Genomic DNA, 16077 nt, shown 5'->3' with positions numbered 1-16077 from the left:
AAAGCAAATGGAAGGAAATAAGGAAGATTAGCATGGGTATTAATGAAATAGAGAAGAGAAAAATAGAGAAAAACAATAAATCCAAAAATTGATTCTTTGAAAATAACCACAAAATTGACACATCTTTAGCTAGACTGGACAAGATGAAAATAAAAAAGTCTAACTAAAATCTGAAATGAACAAGGTGACATCACGATCTACAGTAATTAAAAAAATATATAAAGGAATATTATAAATAACTATATGCCTACAAATTAGATAATCTAAAGGAAATGAACAAATTCCTAGAACACACAAACTATTGAAACTCAAGAAAATCTGAATGGAATTATAACTAGTAAAAAGATTGAATTAGGACTTTGGACCCCATCCTTTTTCCTCCCTGGCCCCTGAAAAAAAAAAAGACCAAAAAAGACTAAGAGTGCTAATGCACAGAGAAAAGGCCACATGGGGGGGAAAAAAAAGGAAAAGCAAGGAGGAATCCGTCTGCAAGTCAGGAAGAGAATTCCCACTAGACACTAATCCTGCTGGCACCTTCTAATGGACTTCCAGCCTCAAGACTGAGAAAATAAATTTGTTTTTTAAGCCACTCAGTCTGCCATATTTTGTTATGGAAGCTTTAAAAGACTAACACAGAAGTCTTCTCAACACTCATAACAACTCAATATATATCCCTTACACCACTTTTCAAAAGTGACTTCATGTTAAAAAAATTACCTTAAAAAACTGTAGTTATTTGTATATATATGTCTTCTCTCCTCAAGGGTAATATTAGTTCCTAAAAACAGGAATCATGTCTTATAAATTTGTACTTTCCTCCTATTGCACCTGAAACTGTGTTTATGTACTTTGCTATGTATTTTCAAAATGGATATTCAGTATTTGAAGCTGCAAAATGGATTAGTAGTTATTAATGTTAGGCAGAAGTATTCACTTTATTAATGTGTTTATTTGGAGAATAACATGGTTTAAGGACATATATATAGGTGCCAGATTGACAAGGGGTGTACTGTGGTGGTTAGTTTTATATGTCAACTTGGTTAGACTATAGTACCCAGTTATTCAATCAAATGCTAATCTAAGTGTTGCTGTGATGCTGTTTTGTAGATGCTAACATCTACAATCAATTGACTTTTAAATAAATCAGATTATCCTCAATATTCTTGGTAGGTCTCATCCAATCAGTTGAAAGGCCTTAAAAGCAAAACTGAGGTTTCCTTGAAGAAGAAGAAATAATACATTGTTACTGCAATGACAACTTCTGCCCAAGAGTTAGCAGCCTGCCAACCTACCTACACATTTTGAACTGGCCACTCCACAAATGCATGAGACACTTTCTTGAAGTAAATCTCATAATATGCATAATCTACTGGGTCTGTTTCTCTGTAGAATCTTGACTATTAGAATTAACCTTTTAGTTACTTTACTTATAAATACTAGAATTTCTATGATTCTTTTTTGAAATGTCTCTTTATTGCAATTTTGTATTAAGTTATTGTCATTCTAATTCTTTATATATGCTTTCTTTAGTTCTTTGAATATATTTATAATAAATTTTTTGAAATCTTTGCTAATCAAACATACAGAAACACTCAGATACAGTTTCACTTGATAAGTATGGGTCATATTTTTTTGTTTCTTTGTCTTTTTTGTTTTTTTTTAAGATTTTACTTATTTGAGAGAGAAAGAGAGCATGAGCAGGGGGAGGAGCAAAGGGAGGAGAAATAGACTCACTGCTGAACTCATGACCTGAGCTGAAGGCAGACACTTAACAGACTGTTTCTTTGCATGTCTTATAGTTTTTTGTTCAAAACTGATTAGATTATATATTGGAAAAAGTCTGGATTCTGATTTTCCCCCTACAGCGTGTTCTTAGTTTTTTGTACTTAGTCACGTACTTGCCTAGACTAAATCTGTGAATTCTATCTCCCATGTGATGTATGGCCCCTGGGATCTGTTTATAATTTTTATTCATTTTTTTAAAGCTTTTTTTTTTTTTTTAAGTAATCTCTACACCTCATGTGGGACTTGAACTCATGACCCTGAGATCAAGAGTAACATGCTCTTCCAATTAAGCCAGCCGGGCGCCCATTTAATTTTTATTCTTAAAAAAAAAAAAAAATTTTATTCTTGTTTTTATTTTTAAGCTTGTCTTCCTAGGGGTCTGCTCCATGTTTTAGTATTCAGTCAAAGGAAGATTGTGTTCAAACACCTAAAGCCAATAAGACCTTTACTTTCTAGTGGTGGATCAGTGTGTGCACTGGGGACTACATTCAATATTCAGACTGTTTTCATGTCTTGCCTGTCTTTTACATTGTTCTAAGTCCTTCTGAGCCATCTTGCTCCTTGATTTTGCATGTGCTGTTGGCTCCACGGGCCCAGAATGTTTGCATGATTTAGGCCCACTTGTTTGTTGTCTTTGATACACACATTCACAGCATTTGGTCCATTCTGGGTATGTGGAGATCTCACCAAGCCCACAATGGCTATGTCAGCTCTGAGAAATTTCTGTTAAATCCCTGCCTACTCTGCAAATCCATTTCTTGCCCCAAACCGGCCCACAGTAGCAAGGAAGCAGAACCACCTGCCATCCATATTTGCTTGCCATTGAAATCACCAATTTAATTTATAATGCTTCTAAATCAATCAATCCTCCTCTGGCCAAAGCAACAAGACTCTTGTTGATTTTCATATCCTGCCTCAGCCAAGTTGAACCTCTGGATCAACTGAACTGATAATGAGGGCCTGATGGTAATCCCAGGCAGGAACAATTAGCCATGTTACTGTTCTCTGAAATTGAATGGTTTTCATAAATAAGCGCTTCTCAGCTTATAGTATGCCTCTTTCATTATTATTTCTAGAGTGTCAAGTTATTATTTTGAAAGGTTTGTTCAGCTTTCTACTTGCTTTTTTGGAGAAAGGATGTGTCAACCTCCTCACTCCATCACGCTGAAATAAATCTTTTAATTATATTTCTCAAAAAATATCAAGAATTTCATCCAGAGCCTGAGAAGTAATGTAGTTATCTAGTCCATGGTTAAATGATTCAGGATCCCAAGATTAACATTTTACATAAATGCAAAGATGCTTCTTAACTCATAGGGTTTCAGGGTTTACTGCACTTTGTATATAGTATTCTTTTTTAAAATACATTTTTATATCTAGTGTAGCTCCTATATTTTGGAGTTGTTTCAACTTTACTTCATAACTTATTTAACATCTTTTTCTTTTAATTTCAGAGTTCAGTTAAGTTCCTTATGTCCTCCCCTGAAATTGCTTCCCTATCATGGGGGCAAATGAAAGTACAAGGCTCTACTAGAACTTATAAGGACTGCAAAGTGTGGCCAGGGGGAAGTCGGGCTTGGGATTGGAGAGAAACAGGAACTGAGGTAAGCTATTAGTGTTTGGTTGACATTGCATAAGGATGACCAAGTGATTTCCAACCTCCTAAGCCATGAGCAAGTGAAAAGTAACTATTCCTCCTCCCCTTTTGGAGTTTAATACACATACCATTAACTCACCATTTTAAACTATGCAATTCAAGGGTGGCTCAATTGGTTAGGTGTCTGCCTTCAGCTCAGATTATGATCCCATGGGGCTCCCTGCTCGGCAGGGAGTCTGCTTCTCCCTCCCCCTGTTCTTGTGTTCTCACTCTCTATCTCTCTTTCCCTCTCAATTAAATAAAATATTTAAATTAAATAAATAATTAAATAAAGTATGCAATTCAGTGGACTTTTTATTGGCATAAACTTGTGCAATAACTACTAGTGCTAATTCCAGAATATACTTACCAACCCAAAAGGAACCTCATAACCAGTAGCAGTCACTCCCCTTTCTTCCCTCCCCCTAACTCCTGCAACTACTAATCTACTTTTCTTTTATTAAGATTTTCTTTTTTTAAGTAATCTCTACACCAACATGGGGCTCGAACTCACAACTGTGAGATCAAGAGTTGCACATTCTTCTGATGGAGCCAGCCAGGCTCTCCTAATCTACTTTCTGTTGCTATAGATGTGCTTATTCTAGACTTTTCATATGAGTAGAATCATTCAGTTCTCTTAAGTATATACCTAGGATTGGAAATGCTAGTCATAGGACAACTTTATATTTAATCTTTTGAGGAACTACCAAATTATTTTCCAAAGCAAATATACTGTTTTACATTTTAGATTTTAGGAATTATGAAAGTTACAATTTTTCTAAATCTCTCCTCACAGTATTGATTTGTTTTGTTTTTATTATATCATCTTGGTGGGTGTGAATTGTTATCTCATTGTGGTTTGAACTGCATTTCCCTTACATTATACTTTTTCCAGGATTCTCATTGTGCCATGCCCAAGGTAGAGGTTAGGTGAAAGAAGAGAACCCATACCACTTGACTACATTCACTTAGGACTTAGTCTCAGCAGCAGACAGCTGGGGGCAGGATGAGAAACACTTAAATCCTTTCTCCCAGGAACAAAGCTTTCCAGATGGCAGCAGAAAAGGGAAATAGTTCTGTGTTCTTGGCTGCACCAGTCTGGAGTGGAGTCTCCACCTCACTAAGCTGGGAACAGGAATAGGGGAAGGCAGGTAGCAGTCTTCCTGAAAAATCTGATACTCACCTTTCCTACCAAATATTTATAGATTTTCCTAAAGAGATGTTTTTTCGGGATCCCTGGGTGGCGCAGTGGTTTGGCTCCTGCCTTTGGCCCAGGGCGCGATCCTGGAGACCCGGGATCGAATCCCATATCGGGCTCCCGGTGCATGTAGCCTGCTTCTCCCTCTGCCTGTGTCTCTGCCTCTCTCTCTCTCTCTCTCTCTCTCTCTCTGACTATCATAAATAAATAAGTTTAAAAAAAATTTTTTTAAAAAGAGATGTTTTTTCATTTGCTGTTTGTTCTTAGGATGATTTCCAAAGGCTTTGAGTGGTTTTCTCTTTTCCATTTTTTTTTTATTGAGGAGGGGTTTTTTTATTTTCACTTTGGGGCATCTGGGTGACTCAGCATCTGCCTTTGGTTCAAGTCATGATCCCGGGTTCCTGTAATCCAGTCCCACATTGGGCTCCCTGCTCAGTGGGGAATCTGCTTCTCCCTCTGTCCCTCCTCTCCTACAGTCATGCTCTCTCTCTTTCTCAAATAAATAAATAAAATCTTCAAAAAATAATAGTAATAATTTTCATTTTGGAGAAGGTAATGGAGCTCTTCGTGCCATAATGATGGAAGTTGATCCTTCAGTTTTGAAAGATAATTTTGCCTAGTACATAATTCTTGATTAAAAGTCTTTTTCTGGGCATTTGGTGGAATGAACACTGGGTGTTATACTATATGTTGGCAGATTGAATTTAAATACAATTTTAAAAAAGATCTGCTAAAATAAAAAAAAATTTTAAATAAGTCTTTTTCTTGGGGTGCCTGGGTGGCTCAGTTGGTTATCGTCTACCTTCAACTCGGGTCATGATCCCTAGATCCTGGAATCGAGCCCTAACTCAGGCTCTCTGCTCAGCAGGGAGCCTGCTTCTCCCACTCCCTCTGCCTGCCGCTTCACCTGCTTGCTTTCTCGCTCTCTCTCTCTCATTCTCTGTCAAATAAGTAAAATCTTTTTTAAAAAATTAAAAAAAAATAAAAGTCTTTTTCTTTAAGCACTTTGAATATGTCATCTCACTTTTTTGGCTTCATTGGTTACTAATGAGAAGTCAACTGTTAAAGGTTCCTTAGACTTGACAAGTCATTTCTCTCCTACTGCTTTCAAAATTCTTTGTCTTAAAAAAAAAAAAATTCTTAGTCTTTTGCTTTTGACAGTTTCACTGTGATGTGTCTACATATGAATCACTTTGAATTTATCCTACCTGGAATATATTGAACTTTGTGGGTGTGTACATTGTTTTTCATCAAATTTGGGGAATTTTCAACTATTCTTCAAATATCCTTTCTGCTTCTTCTGTCTCTCCTCTCCTGTAATACCCATTATGAGTATATTGTTATTTTAAATATAACAGGTGTCTGAGGCTTCATTCATTTTCTTCATTCTTTTTCCCTTTTTCTCAAATTGGATAATCTCAATTCATGTATTTTTCAGTTTTGCTGATTCTAACCCACTTTTGAGCCTTTTTAGTGAAATTTTCACTTTGGTTATTATACTTTTCAACTCCAGCATTTCTATTTTGTGTTTAAAAATAATTTCTATCCCTTTATTGATATTCTCTATTTTTTAAGGTATTGTCCTCATACTTTCCTCTAGTTCTATGAATACAGTTTCCTGAAATATGACTAGACAGATTTTTCTTTATATCCCTAGAACCAGTAGGTTTTCCAGTGTTTGCCAAGGGGCTTTGAATGTAATTTGGGGTATGTAGTCAACAGTCAGCCAGGCAGTTTAAAATTCTATTTCTTGCTTATGCAGGGTCTCAAGGTTAGCCAGAGTGGTGAGCCTAGGGCCTTCTCATGTCATTCCTGAACATGTGCACAGCCTTGGACATGTGTATTGTCATTTCAATACCAACATTCATATCAGAGCTTTTCAAAGCCTGGACATCTCATTTCATAGTTTTCTCTTTTAAGTCTTTTGGTTGACCTCGTTTGTCCTATTGTCTAACACACCAGGCATTGTTAAACATTTGTCTCTGACAGTTTTGGAGAAACTTCTTTGAGGGGAAAAAGAGGTTTACGCTGGCAAACTCTTAAGTCAGATCAAATAAAGACAGCCTATGAGTGGGGTTGTCCAGAGAACCATCAGACAGGTCAAATATTGACAATTCTCTGGGATTGGAGATTTGAGGGAATTTTAATCCATTCTTCCATTTTGTGTGATTTCTAGGCTGGTAGTTTTCACTGTGATTATGGGTCCTTGCTTTTCAAGACTACAACGGAACTGGGGATGGAGTAGATTGGAATAGGGCAAGTTAAAATTGCACAAAGCTCATTTTTCAGCAATCCTTTTTAAAAAAAACTTTTTAAATACACCCTGAATTGCTGGAAATCTTTGTTAACTTCCAGAGAACAGAGAAAGTTTATTTTTTACATTTCTGCCGTTATTCTTACTGCTTTTATGAAGAAGAGGATTTTCAGAGGTTCTTCACAACATTTTCTCTGATATCACTTAGAAATAACTTTTGGATTCATACTTATGCAATGGTATACTGGACATTGCTTTCACTGGCTTGTGAGAATTGATCTTATTTATTTTTATTTTTATTTATTTTAATTTTTTAATTTTTTTTTTAAGAATTGATTTTTAATTCTTGAGGAATTTTGTAAGCCAGTTTTTAAACACAGCCATTATCAAAAACTAAACTATATAAACTTACTTAAATAAATCATTTAAGATATAGGTAATATATATTTAAAATTAATTATTCCTAATTATTTCACTACATTCTATGCTCTTGAAATATTTATATCCACTGTTATCTGTATGGTGAAAATACTAGATATGTGCTACTGTACATCTCTTATTAACTCTGCATTCACTGATGTTACATTTGGTATCTTAAACATGGTGAAACTGTTTACATCACAAAAATTGTAGAACACTATATATTGGGGCTACTTTTTTTTGTCTTTGTAACTTTATGGCTTTAAAAAATTATGGCTTTAAAAATTTTATTATTAAACATAATAATTGTAATTCATTGCAAATTATAAAGAATAATAGATCTGTATTCCAACTTTAAAAATAAAATCTTTGAAGTTTGATCTCTTTTTCTCCACCTTTATCAGTATCCTGAATTTCCTTATATTTTTCAAATATCTATCTGTATCTACAACCCATATTTTGTATTGTTCTTCATGCTCAAATTTTTATATTAATGGTAACATCTGTTGTCCACTTTTTTATGTTATATTGAGATTTTATTCCACTTTTGTCTCTTTTTTGGGAAGCTGTACATTTTATTTCTATTGCTTAGTGGTTATCTTTAAAGTTGTACTATATTAGGTTGAACCATACGAGACTGACAATATTTTATAAGTAAAGAGTTAAATTTAGGAATTTCATGTACTTCATCCTAATAAAATCTTAAAGTCTAAAATTAATTATCTTTACCTCAGTACACTTTCCTCTCATAGTTCCCTTCTATCTTACACGTTATTGTTATCCAATAAATTAGTTCCTTTAAAAGTAGATTATTTTCTGGGCAGCCCGGGTGGCTCAGAGGTTCAGCATCACCTTCAGCCCAAGGTGTGATCTTGGAGACCCCGGATCGAGTCCCACATCAGGCTCCCTGCATGGAGCCTGCTTCTCTCTCTGCCTCTCTCTCTCTGTCTCTCATGAATAAATAAAATCTTTAAAAAATAAATAAAATAAAAGACTAGAAGAATGAGGGGCCACATCTGCCTTCAGCTCAGATCATGATCCTGGAGTCAAGCCTTACATTGGGCTCCCTGTTCAGTGGGGAGTCTGCTTTTCCTTCTGCCCCTCACCTTGCTCGTCCTCCCTGTCTCTCACTCTCTCAAATAAATTAACAAAATATTTTAAGAAAATTTAAAAAAAAAGACTAAGAATAGTAAATACCCCAGTGTTAATTCATTTTTTTTTAAGATTTATTTATTTATTTATTCATGATAGACAGAGAGAGAGAGACAAACACAGGAGGAGGGAGAAGCAGGCTTCATGCCGGGAGCCCGATATGGGACTCAATCCCAGGACTCCAGGATCGCGCTCTGGGCCAAAGACAGGCGCTAAACCGCTGAGCCACTGGGATCCCCCCCAGTGTTACTTCAGTATTAGTTGGCCATTTTGATTTTCAACGATCTCTTCATGTTTGGCCTCTGAGAATTTCCCTTAACCTTTGAAAGCTCAGCTAAGCATTTCAGGGGATGTTTATTTTTATCCAGCAGTTGTAGACATTTTGTTTAAAGAAACTTGTCGGGATCCCTGGGTGGCGCAGCGGTTCGGCGCCTGCCTTTGGCCCAGGGAGCAATCCTGGAGACCCGGGATCGAATCCCACGTCGGGCTCCCGGTGCATGGAGCCTGCTTCTCCCTCTGCCTGTGTCTCTGCCCCTCTCTCTCTCTCTCTCTCTGTGTGTGACTATCATAAATAAATAAAAATTAAAAAAAAAATAAACTTCTCAAATTTTATAGTTTATCACATTATAAACAATCACACCTACATAATCTGCATAGTACAGTCATACCTGCATAATTGGACTCCACAGAAAAAGAGAACTCCAGCTCATGCTCTCTATTCATGCCTCAGTTTTGAACCACATACACTGATTGTTTTGGTCCAGACATCTAGTATGGTTGAGAGAATGCAGAAATGAGTTTACATTTTTTTTTTTTTAGAGTTTTTTTAATTCTATTTTTTCTTTTTTTTTTCTTTTTTTTTATTTAATTTTTTATTAAATTTAATTTAATTTTAATTTTATTTATTTTAATTTAATTTTTTATTTAATTTTTTTTTATTTAATTTAATTTTTAAGGAGGTACCATTGATGATAATTGGAAAATAGTAAAGAGTTGCCATAAGTTTAGTTTTTATCTTTTAAGTTTAATTTGCCAGTAGGATAAACAAAAGGAGGTATTCTAGAACTAGTTAAAGGGATAAGAGCTGGGAAAGATAAGAGGAAAAGCTGAGGTATTGATCTAGAGCTCATCTGTATAGAGGCAAAAGAACATGGAATGAAAGCCTTGGAGTCCCCATTGATATAATGGAGACAGTAACATTTCCTACCTCACAGAGTTGGTCTAAGGATTAATGTAGTGTGCTAGATATGGTGTAGGCACTCGATAAATGAATTTGTTACAGTTAAATCAGTAGTAGTGTGTGTGGAAATGAGACTCCTGAAAACTATTAAGAAGTTGAAATTGACAGGATAGGGTGATTTATTAGATTTAGCAGGTGAGGGAGATTTCTGTCATGGATACATGGGTACATGGTGATGCTGTTCATTGAGATTGGGTATATTGGAGCAGGACTGTGTTTGTGTTTGGGGCAAAGACTGAGTAGGGATAATGGAGTATGTTGAACCTGAATTTATAATACGGCCTCTAGATAAAGATATGTAGTAGACATTTAGATTCATAGGTCCTGGCACTGTCACATTTTGGCTAGGTAACCTTAAACAAGTTATTTAGCCTCTCAGTGCCTTAATTCAATCATCTATAAAAGGAGAATAATAATGCCTGTTTGTCATAAGTTGATGTAAGAGTATGGCATGGGTTGGGAAGAATAGATTTTTTAAATGTATGCAATTTGCCTTCATGCAAATTCATTCTTTTCTTTCAGCCAGTATTTCTCAGTGTCATTCATGAATCTCTTGCATCACAATCACCTAGAGTGCTTATTTAAAATGCATGTTCTTTATCTCCCTCATTCTCCCCACCTACTGAATAAGAATCTCTTGGGGGTGGGACCTGGAAAATAATATACTTCATGGGGTTGCTCTGAATACTAAATATGTTCATCTTTGTAAAGCCTCTACCATTGTGCCTTTTACATAGTACATACTTGATTTTTTTTAATGATTCAGTTCCAAAATTTCCTTTCAATTATACCTCCTATATTTTGTAACATACACCTGAAGACCTAGTTACTCCATACCAAATACATATTCCCTTACAAACTTACAGAGGAATGAAAGATCATTTGCTTGGAATGACCTGCTTCCCTTTATACCTGATGAAATCTTATATATCCTTCAATTCTTCACATTTGTATTATCTCCTCTACCAAGCACTTCTTAATAATCCTTGTGAGAATGAGCTGCTCTCTTCTCAGTACTTCTGTAACACTTTGTGCCTCTATTATAGCACTTTGTGCAGTCTGCCTATGTTATAATGAGTGTGTATTTATCTGTTTCCTTCATTAAATGGTGAACTCCCTAATGGCAAGAACTATGCATTTTAGCACTGTACCGGTAAGTGGGATCTCAATAAATGTTTGCTGCATTTAATTTGCCATTATAGATATCATTAAACATTTCTTTTTTATTCTTTGTGACATTCTCTCTGAGAAATCATGTTGTGATTCCATTTATTTATTTATTTTTTATTTATTTATTTGAGAGACAGCATGAGGAGAAAAAGGGCCAGGGCCAGGGAGAGCGAGAGTGGGAGGGAGAAGAACAAGCAGACTCTGTGCTGAGTGAGGAGCTCCATTTGGGGCTCAATCCCATGACCATGAGATCACCACCTGAGCCAAAACCAAGAGTCAGATGCTTAATTGAGTGAGCCACCCAGGCATCCCACTTTGTGATTCCTTTTTAATTAGTTTAAAATAAGATTTTTGGGGTGCCTGGGTGGTGCAGTCAGTTGAGTGTTGGATTCATGGCTTTGGCTTGGGTTGTGATCTCAGGATTGTATAATCAAGCACTGCTTTGGGCTCCAGGCTTGGTGCAGAATCTGTTTGGGATTCTCTCTCCTTCTTCATCCCCCTCCCCTTTGTGCTCTCTCTCTCTCTTTTTAAAATAAATAAGTACATATTAAAAAATAAATCCATAAATAAATAAAAGGAGCAGATTTTATCGTGATTACATAATGGAGATATCAAGAAAATCTATCGCCTTCAATAGTGTCCTTAAAATAACAATACTAGCTTCCCCCCCCCCCCCCCCCCCCGCTATGGGTTTGCCGCCAGAACACAGGTGCTGTGAAAACCACCGCTAAACCTAAACCAAAATAGGAAAGGAAACAACAAGACTCACATCAATATGATCATCATTGGACACTAGATTCAGGCAAGTCTACCACTAATGGTCATCTGATCTACAAGTGTGGTGGGAATGACAAAAGAACTATCAAAAAATTTGAGAAGGAGGCTGCTGAGATGGGAATGGGCTCCTTCAAGTATGCCTGGGTCTTAGATAAACTGAAAGCTGAACATGAACATGGTATCACTATTGATATCTCCCTGTGGAAATTCGAGACCAAGTATTACGTGACCATGATTGATGCTGCAGGACACAGAAACCTTATCAAAAACATGATTACAGGCACATCTCAGGCTGACTGTGCTGTCCTGATTGTTGATGCTGGTGTTGGTGAATTTATTTTTTAAGATTTTATTTATTTATTAAAAAAAAAAAAGATTTTATTTATTTATTCATGAGAGACACAAAGAGAGACACACACACACACACACACAGGCAGAGGGAGAAGCAGACTCCATGCAGGGAGCCTGATGTGGAACTCGATCCCGGGACTCCAGAATCACGCCCTGGGCCGAAGGCGGGTGCTAAACCGCTGAGCTACCCAGGGATCCCCGGTGTTGGTGAATTTGAAGCAGGTATCTCCAAGAATGGGCAGACCCATGAGCATGCTCTTTTGGCTTACACACTGGGTGTAAAACAACTAATTGTTGGTGTTAACAAAATGGATTCCACTAAGCCACACTATAGCCAGAAGAGATATGAGGAAATTGTTAAGGAAGTCAGCACCTACATTACGAAAATTGGCTACAACCCTGACACAGTAGCATTCATGCCAATCTCAGGTTGGAATGGTGACAATATACTTGAACCAAGTGCTAACATGCCTTGGTTCAAGGGATGGAAAGTCACCTGTAAAGATGGGAATGCCAATGGAACCACACTGCTTGAAGTTCTAGATTGCATTCTGCCACCGTGTCCAACTGATAAGCCCTTGCATCTGCCTCCAGGATGTTTACAAAATTAGTGGTATTGGTATTGTCTCTGTGGGCCGAGTAGAGACTGGTATTCTTAAGCCTGGCATGGTAGTCACCTTTGCTCTGGTCAGTGTTACAACTGAAGTAAAGTCTGTTGAAATGCACCATGAAGCTTTGAGTGAGGCTCTTCCTGGGGATGATGTGGGCTTAAATGTCAAGAATGTATCTGTCAGAAAAAAAAAATGTATCTGTCAAAGATGTTCATCATGGCAATGTGGCTGGTGACAGCAAAAATGACCCACCAATGGAAGCAGCTGGCTTCACACTTCAGGTTATTATCCTGAACCATCCAGGCCAAATCAGTGCTGGATATGCACCTGTGCTGGATTGTCACACAGCTCACATTGCTTGCAAGTTTCGTGGACTGAAGGAGAAGATAAATCATCATCCTGGAAAAAAGCTGGAAGATGGTCCCAGGTTCTTGAAATCTGGTGATGTTACCGTTGTTGATATGGTTCCTGGCAAATCAATGTGTTGAGAGCTTCTCAGACTATCCTCCTCTGGGCCGTTTTGCTGTTCATGACATGAGACAGATGGTTGCTGTGGGTGTCATCAAACTAGTGGACAAGAAGGCAGCTGGAGGTGGCAAGGTCACTAAGTCTGCCCAGAAAGCTCAGAAGGCTAAATGAGTATTATCCCCAATACCTGCCACCCCAGTCTTAATCATTGGTGGAAGAACAGTCTCAGAACTGCATGTGTCAATTGGCCATTTAAGTTTAATAGTAAAAAAAAAAGTTTAATAGTAAAGGACTGGTTAATGATAACAATGCATCATAAAACCTTCAGAAGGAAAGGAGAATGTTTTGTGGACCATTTGGCTTTTTGTGTGTTTGTGTTTGTGTGTATATGTGGCAGTTTTTAGTTATTAGTTTTTAAAATCAGTACTTTCTAATGGAAACAACTTGATCAAAAATCTGTCACAGAATTTTGAGAACCATTAAAACAAAAGTTTAATGAGAATAAAAAAATACTAAATACTATTATTAAATAATACCAAATACTACTACCTCCTCCCAAATCTCTACCAATCATTAAACAACAACTATGTCCGTAGTCAAATACAGCTTTTCTGGGATCACACAGCTAATAATTTGAACCTGAGTCCTACTCTAAAGCCCATACTTTACTACTTTTTTTTTTTTTTTTTTTTTTTAAAGAGAAGAAGAGCCTTTTTATTTTTTTTTATTTTATTTTTTTTTAATTTTTATTTATGATAGTCACACACAGAGAGAGAGAGGCAGAGACACAGGCAGAGGGAGAAGCAGGCTCCATGCACCGGGAGCCCGACGTGGGATTCGATCCCGGGTCTCCAGGATCACTCCCTGGGCCAAAGGCAGGCGCCAAACCGCTGCGCCACCCAGGGATCCCCATACTTTACTACTGTTTCATACTGTCCTTGCTCATTTCTATCCTAATGCAGTAATTGTCTTATTGGAGAAGACTTTTCTATGTCGAAACATACATAGGTCATTCATTTATATATCCTTCTGATAGGGTGAAAGGAGACAAGAAGGAAGATAAAATACAAATTTAAAATTAAAAGAAAGCCAACTGGGCAGCCCCCGTGGCACAGCGGTTTAGTGCTGCCTGCAGCCCAGGGCATGATCCTGGAGACCCTGGATTGAGTCCCACGTCAGGCTCTCTGCATGGAGCCTGCTCCTCCCTCTGCCTGTGTCTCTGCCTCTCTCTCTCTCTCTCTCTTTGTCTCTATGAATAAATAAATAAATAATATTTTAAAAAATAAAAATAATAAAAAAAATTAAAGAAAGCCAACCTGGGGTGCCTGAGTGGCTTAATCCATTAAGCTTCCAACTCTTGGTTTCAGCTCAGGTCATGATCTCAGGTCATGAGATTGAGCTTCATATCAGGCTCTGCACTCCATGTGGAGTCTACTTGTCCTTCTCCCTCCCCCTCTGTCGCTTCGTCCTTCTAAGAAAGGAAGGAAGGAAGGAAGGAAGGAAGGAAGGAAGGAAGGAAGGAAGGAAGGAAGGAAGGAATCTTAAATTTATATATATATATATATATATATATATATATATATATATATATATATATCTTTAAAAAAATGAAAAGGAAAGTCAAACCAATTCCCCAAAGAGAACTAAAGGAAATGTGGAAACTTTAACTTTTAATTTTGAAAAATATTTAACCTACACAACACCTATACGAATAGCACAATAAATTCCCATGCACCCTTAATCTAAATCCTCAAGTTATTAACAATTACCTTATTTTTTCTTTAAACACACACGCGCGTGCGCGAAAACACACTTCCCCCACCCCCAAATCATTTGACAGTAAATGTCAGAAATCATATTTCAGCATTTCTTTCCTAAGAACACAAACATTCTCCTACATAGCTGCAATATCATTATAAATAAGATTATCTTTGGTAAAGTATTAGCTAATATAAAGTCTATCTTCAAATTTACCTAAAGCCCCAAAAATGTCTTCTGTAACTTTTGTTGATTTTGTGTTTTTATTTTTACAAATCATACAGGCAATAGTTATAAAGTAGAACATAGTTCTTAGAAAGTTGGAGAATTGACGAGACCAGAGGGTCTAGTGCTCAGGATAATGCTACCTAAGGAAAGATAGATGAGCTGAGCCATTCCTAACCCTTTCAGCTCTTGGGTTTGTTTAGTTTTGCTTTCGTTTTCCTGTTCACCTTGTAAATCTGGTTGACAACAGAAAGCCTATGTTGAACCTCTTTTTTTTTTTTCTTTTAATTTTGAAAAATTTCAAACCTACGTAACAAACTGGGAAAAAAAATAAAGAACAAGCACTTGTATATCATCAACCTACACTCATCAGTTGTTAACATTCTGCCATTTACTTTATTTGTCTTTCTCTGGCATACACACTACCCTGTCCCTCTCCCTTTTTTGATAATAATTTTTGCTGAATCATTTGAAAGTGAGTTATTGACATTGTGACACTTGATACTTCATATGAACTCTAAATATTGCAGCATGTGTCTACTGCAGCATGTATAAAACAAAGCCATTCTGCCAGACATATTCACAAAATTATACTCAAGAAACTCAGCATTGATACAATAGTAAATAACATCAACTCCATAGCCAAATTACAATAATTGTTCCAGTAAAATAATATATGTTTTATTTGACTTTCCTTGTCAATCCAAGATCCAGTCAAGCGTCATGCACTGCATTTTGTTGTCAGGTTATTTTGTTATTGTTGTTGTCATGTTTCTTTAGTCTGTTAATTGAACACTGGTTGCTCTCCATTTTTTCTCTTTGATGACATAGGTATTTTTGAAGTGTCCAGGCCAGTTGTTTTTGTAAAATAGTCTACAATTTAGATTTATCTGATTTTTTTTCTATCATGATTAGATCCAAGTTCATCATTTGGGGCATGAATACTTCATAGGTGGTTATGTCTTCAGTGCATCATATCTGGAGGCATGTAAAGTCAGTTTGCCCAGTTACCGATGAGGTTATGTTTGATCA

The 16077-nt window shown here is 36.7% G+C and overlaps 1 protein-coding gene across 4 annotated transcripts in view; it reads left to right on the top strand.

Moving 5' to 3' along the window:
- AAMDC (adipogenesis associated Mth938 domain containing) overlaps nt 1-16077 on the top strand; it is a 36791-nt gene that overhangs the window by 7838 nt on the left and 12876 nt on the right. For 3 of the 4 annotated variants that reach the window (XM_025419544.3, XM_025419546.3, XM_025419547.3), the window contains exon 2: nt 3240-3389. In XM_025419544.3, the coding sequence (XP_025275329.1) occupies nt 3240-3389 (150 nt within the window). Of the gene's footprint in view, nt 1-1170; nt 1344-3239; nt 3390-16077 lie in introns of all 4 variants that reach the window. The other variant, XM_025419545.3, reaches the window with a different exon arrangement.

The sequence above is a fragment of the Canis lupus genome, chromosome 21 (assembly GCF_003254725.2).
Source record: "Canis lupus dingo isolate Sandy chromosome 21, ASM325472v2, whole genome shotgun sequence".
In the NCBI taxonomy this organism is placed as follows: domain Eukaryota; kingdom Metazoa; phylum Chordata; class Mammalia; order Carnivora; family Canidae; genus Canis; species Canis lupus.
This window is presented reverse-complemented; position numbering and strand designations above follow the sequence as displayed.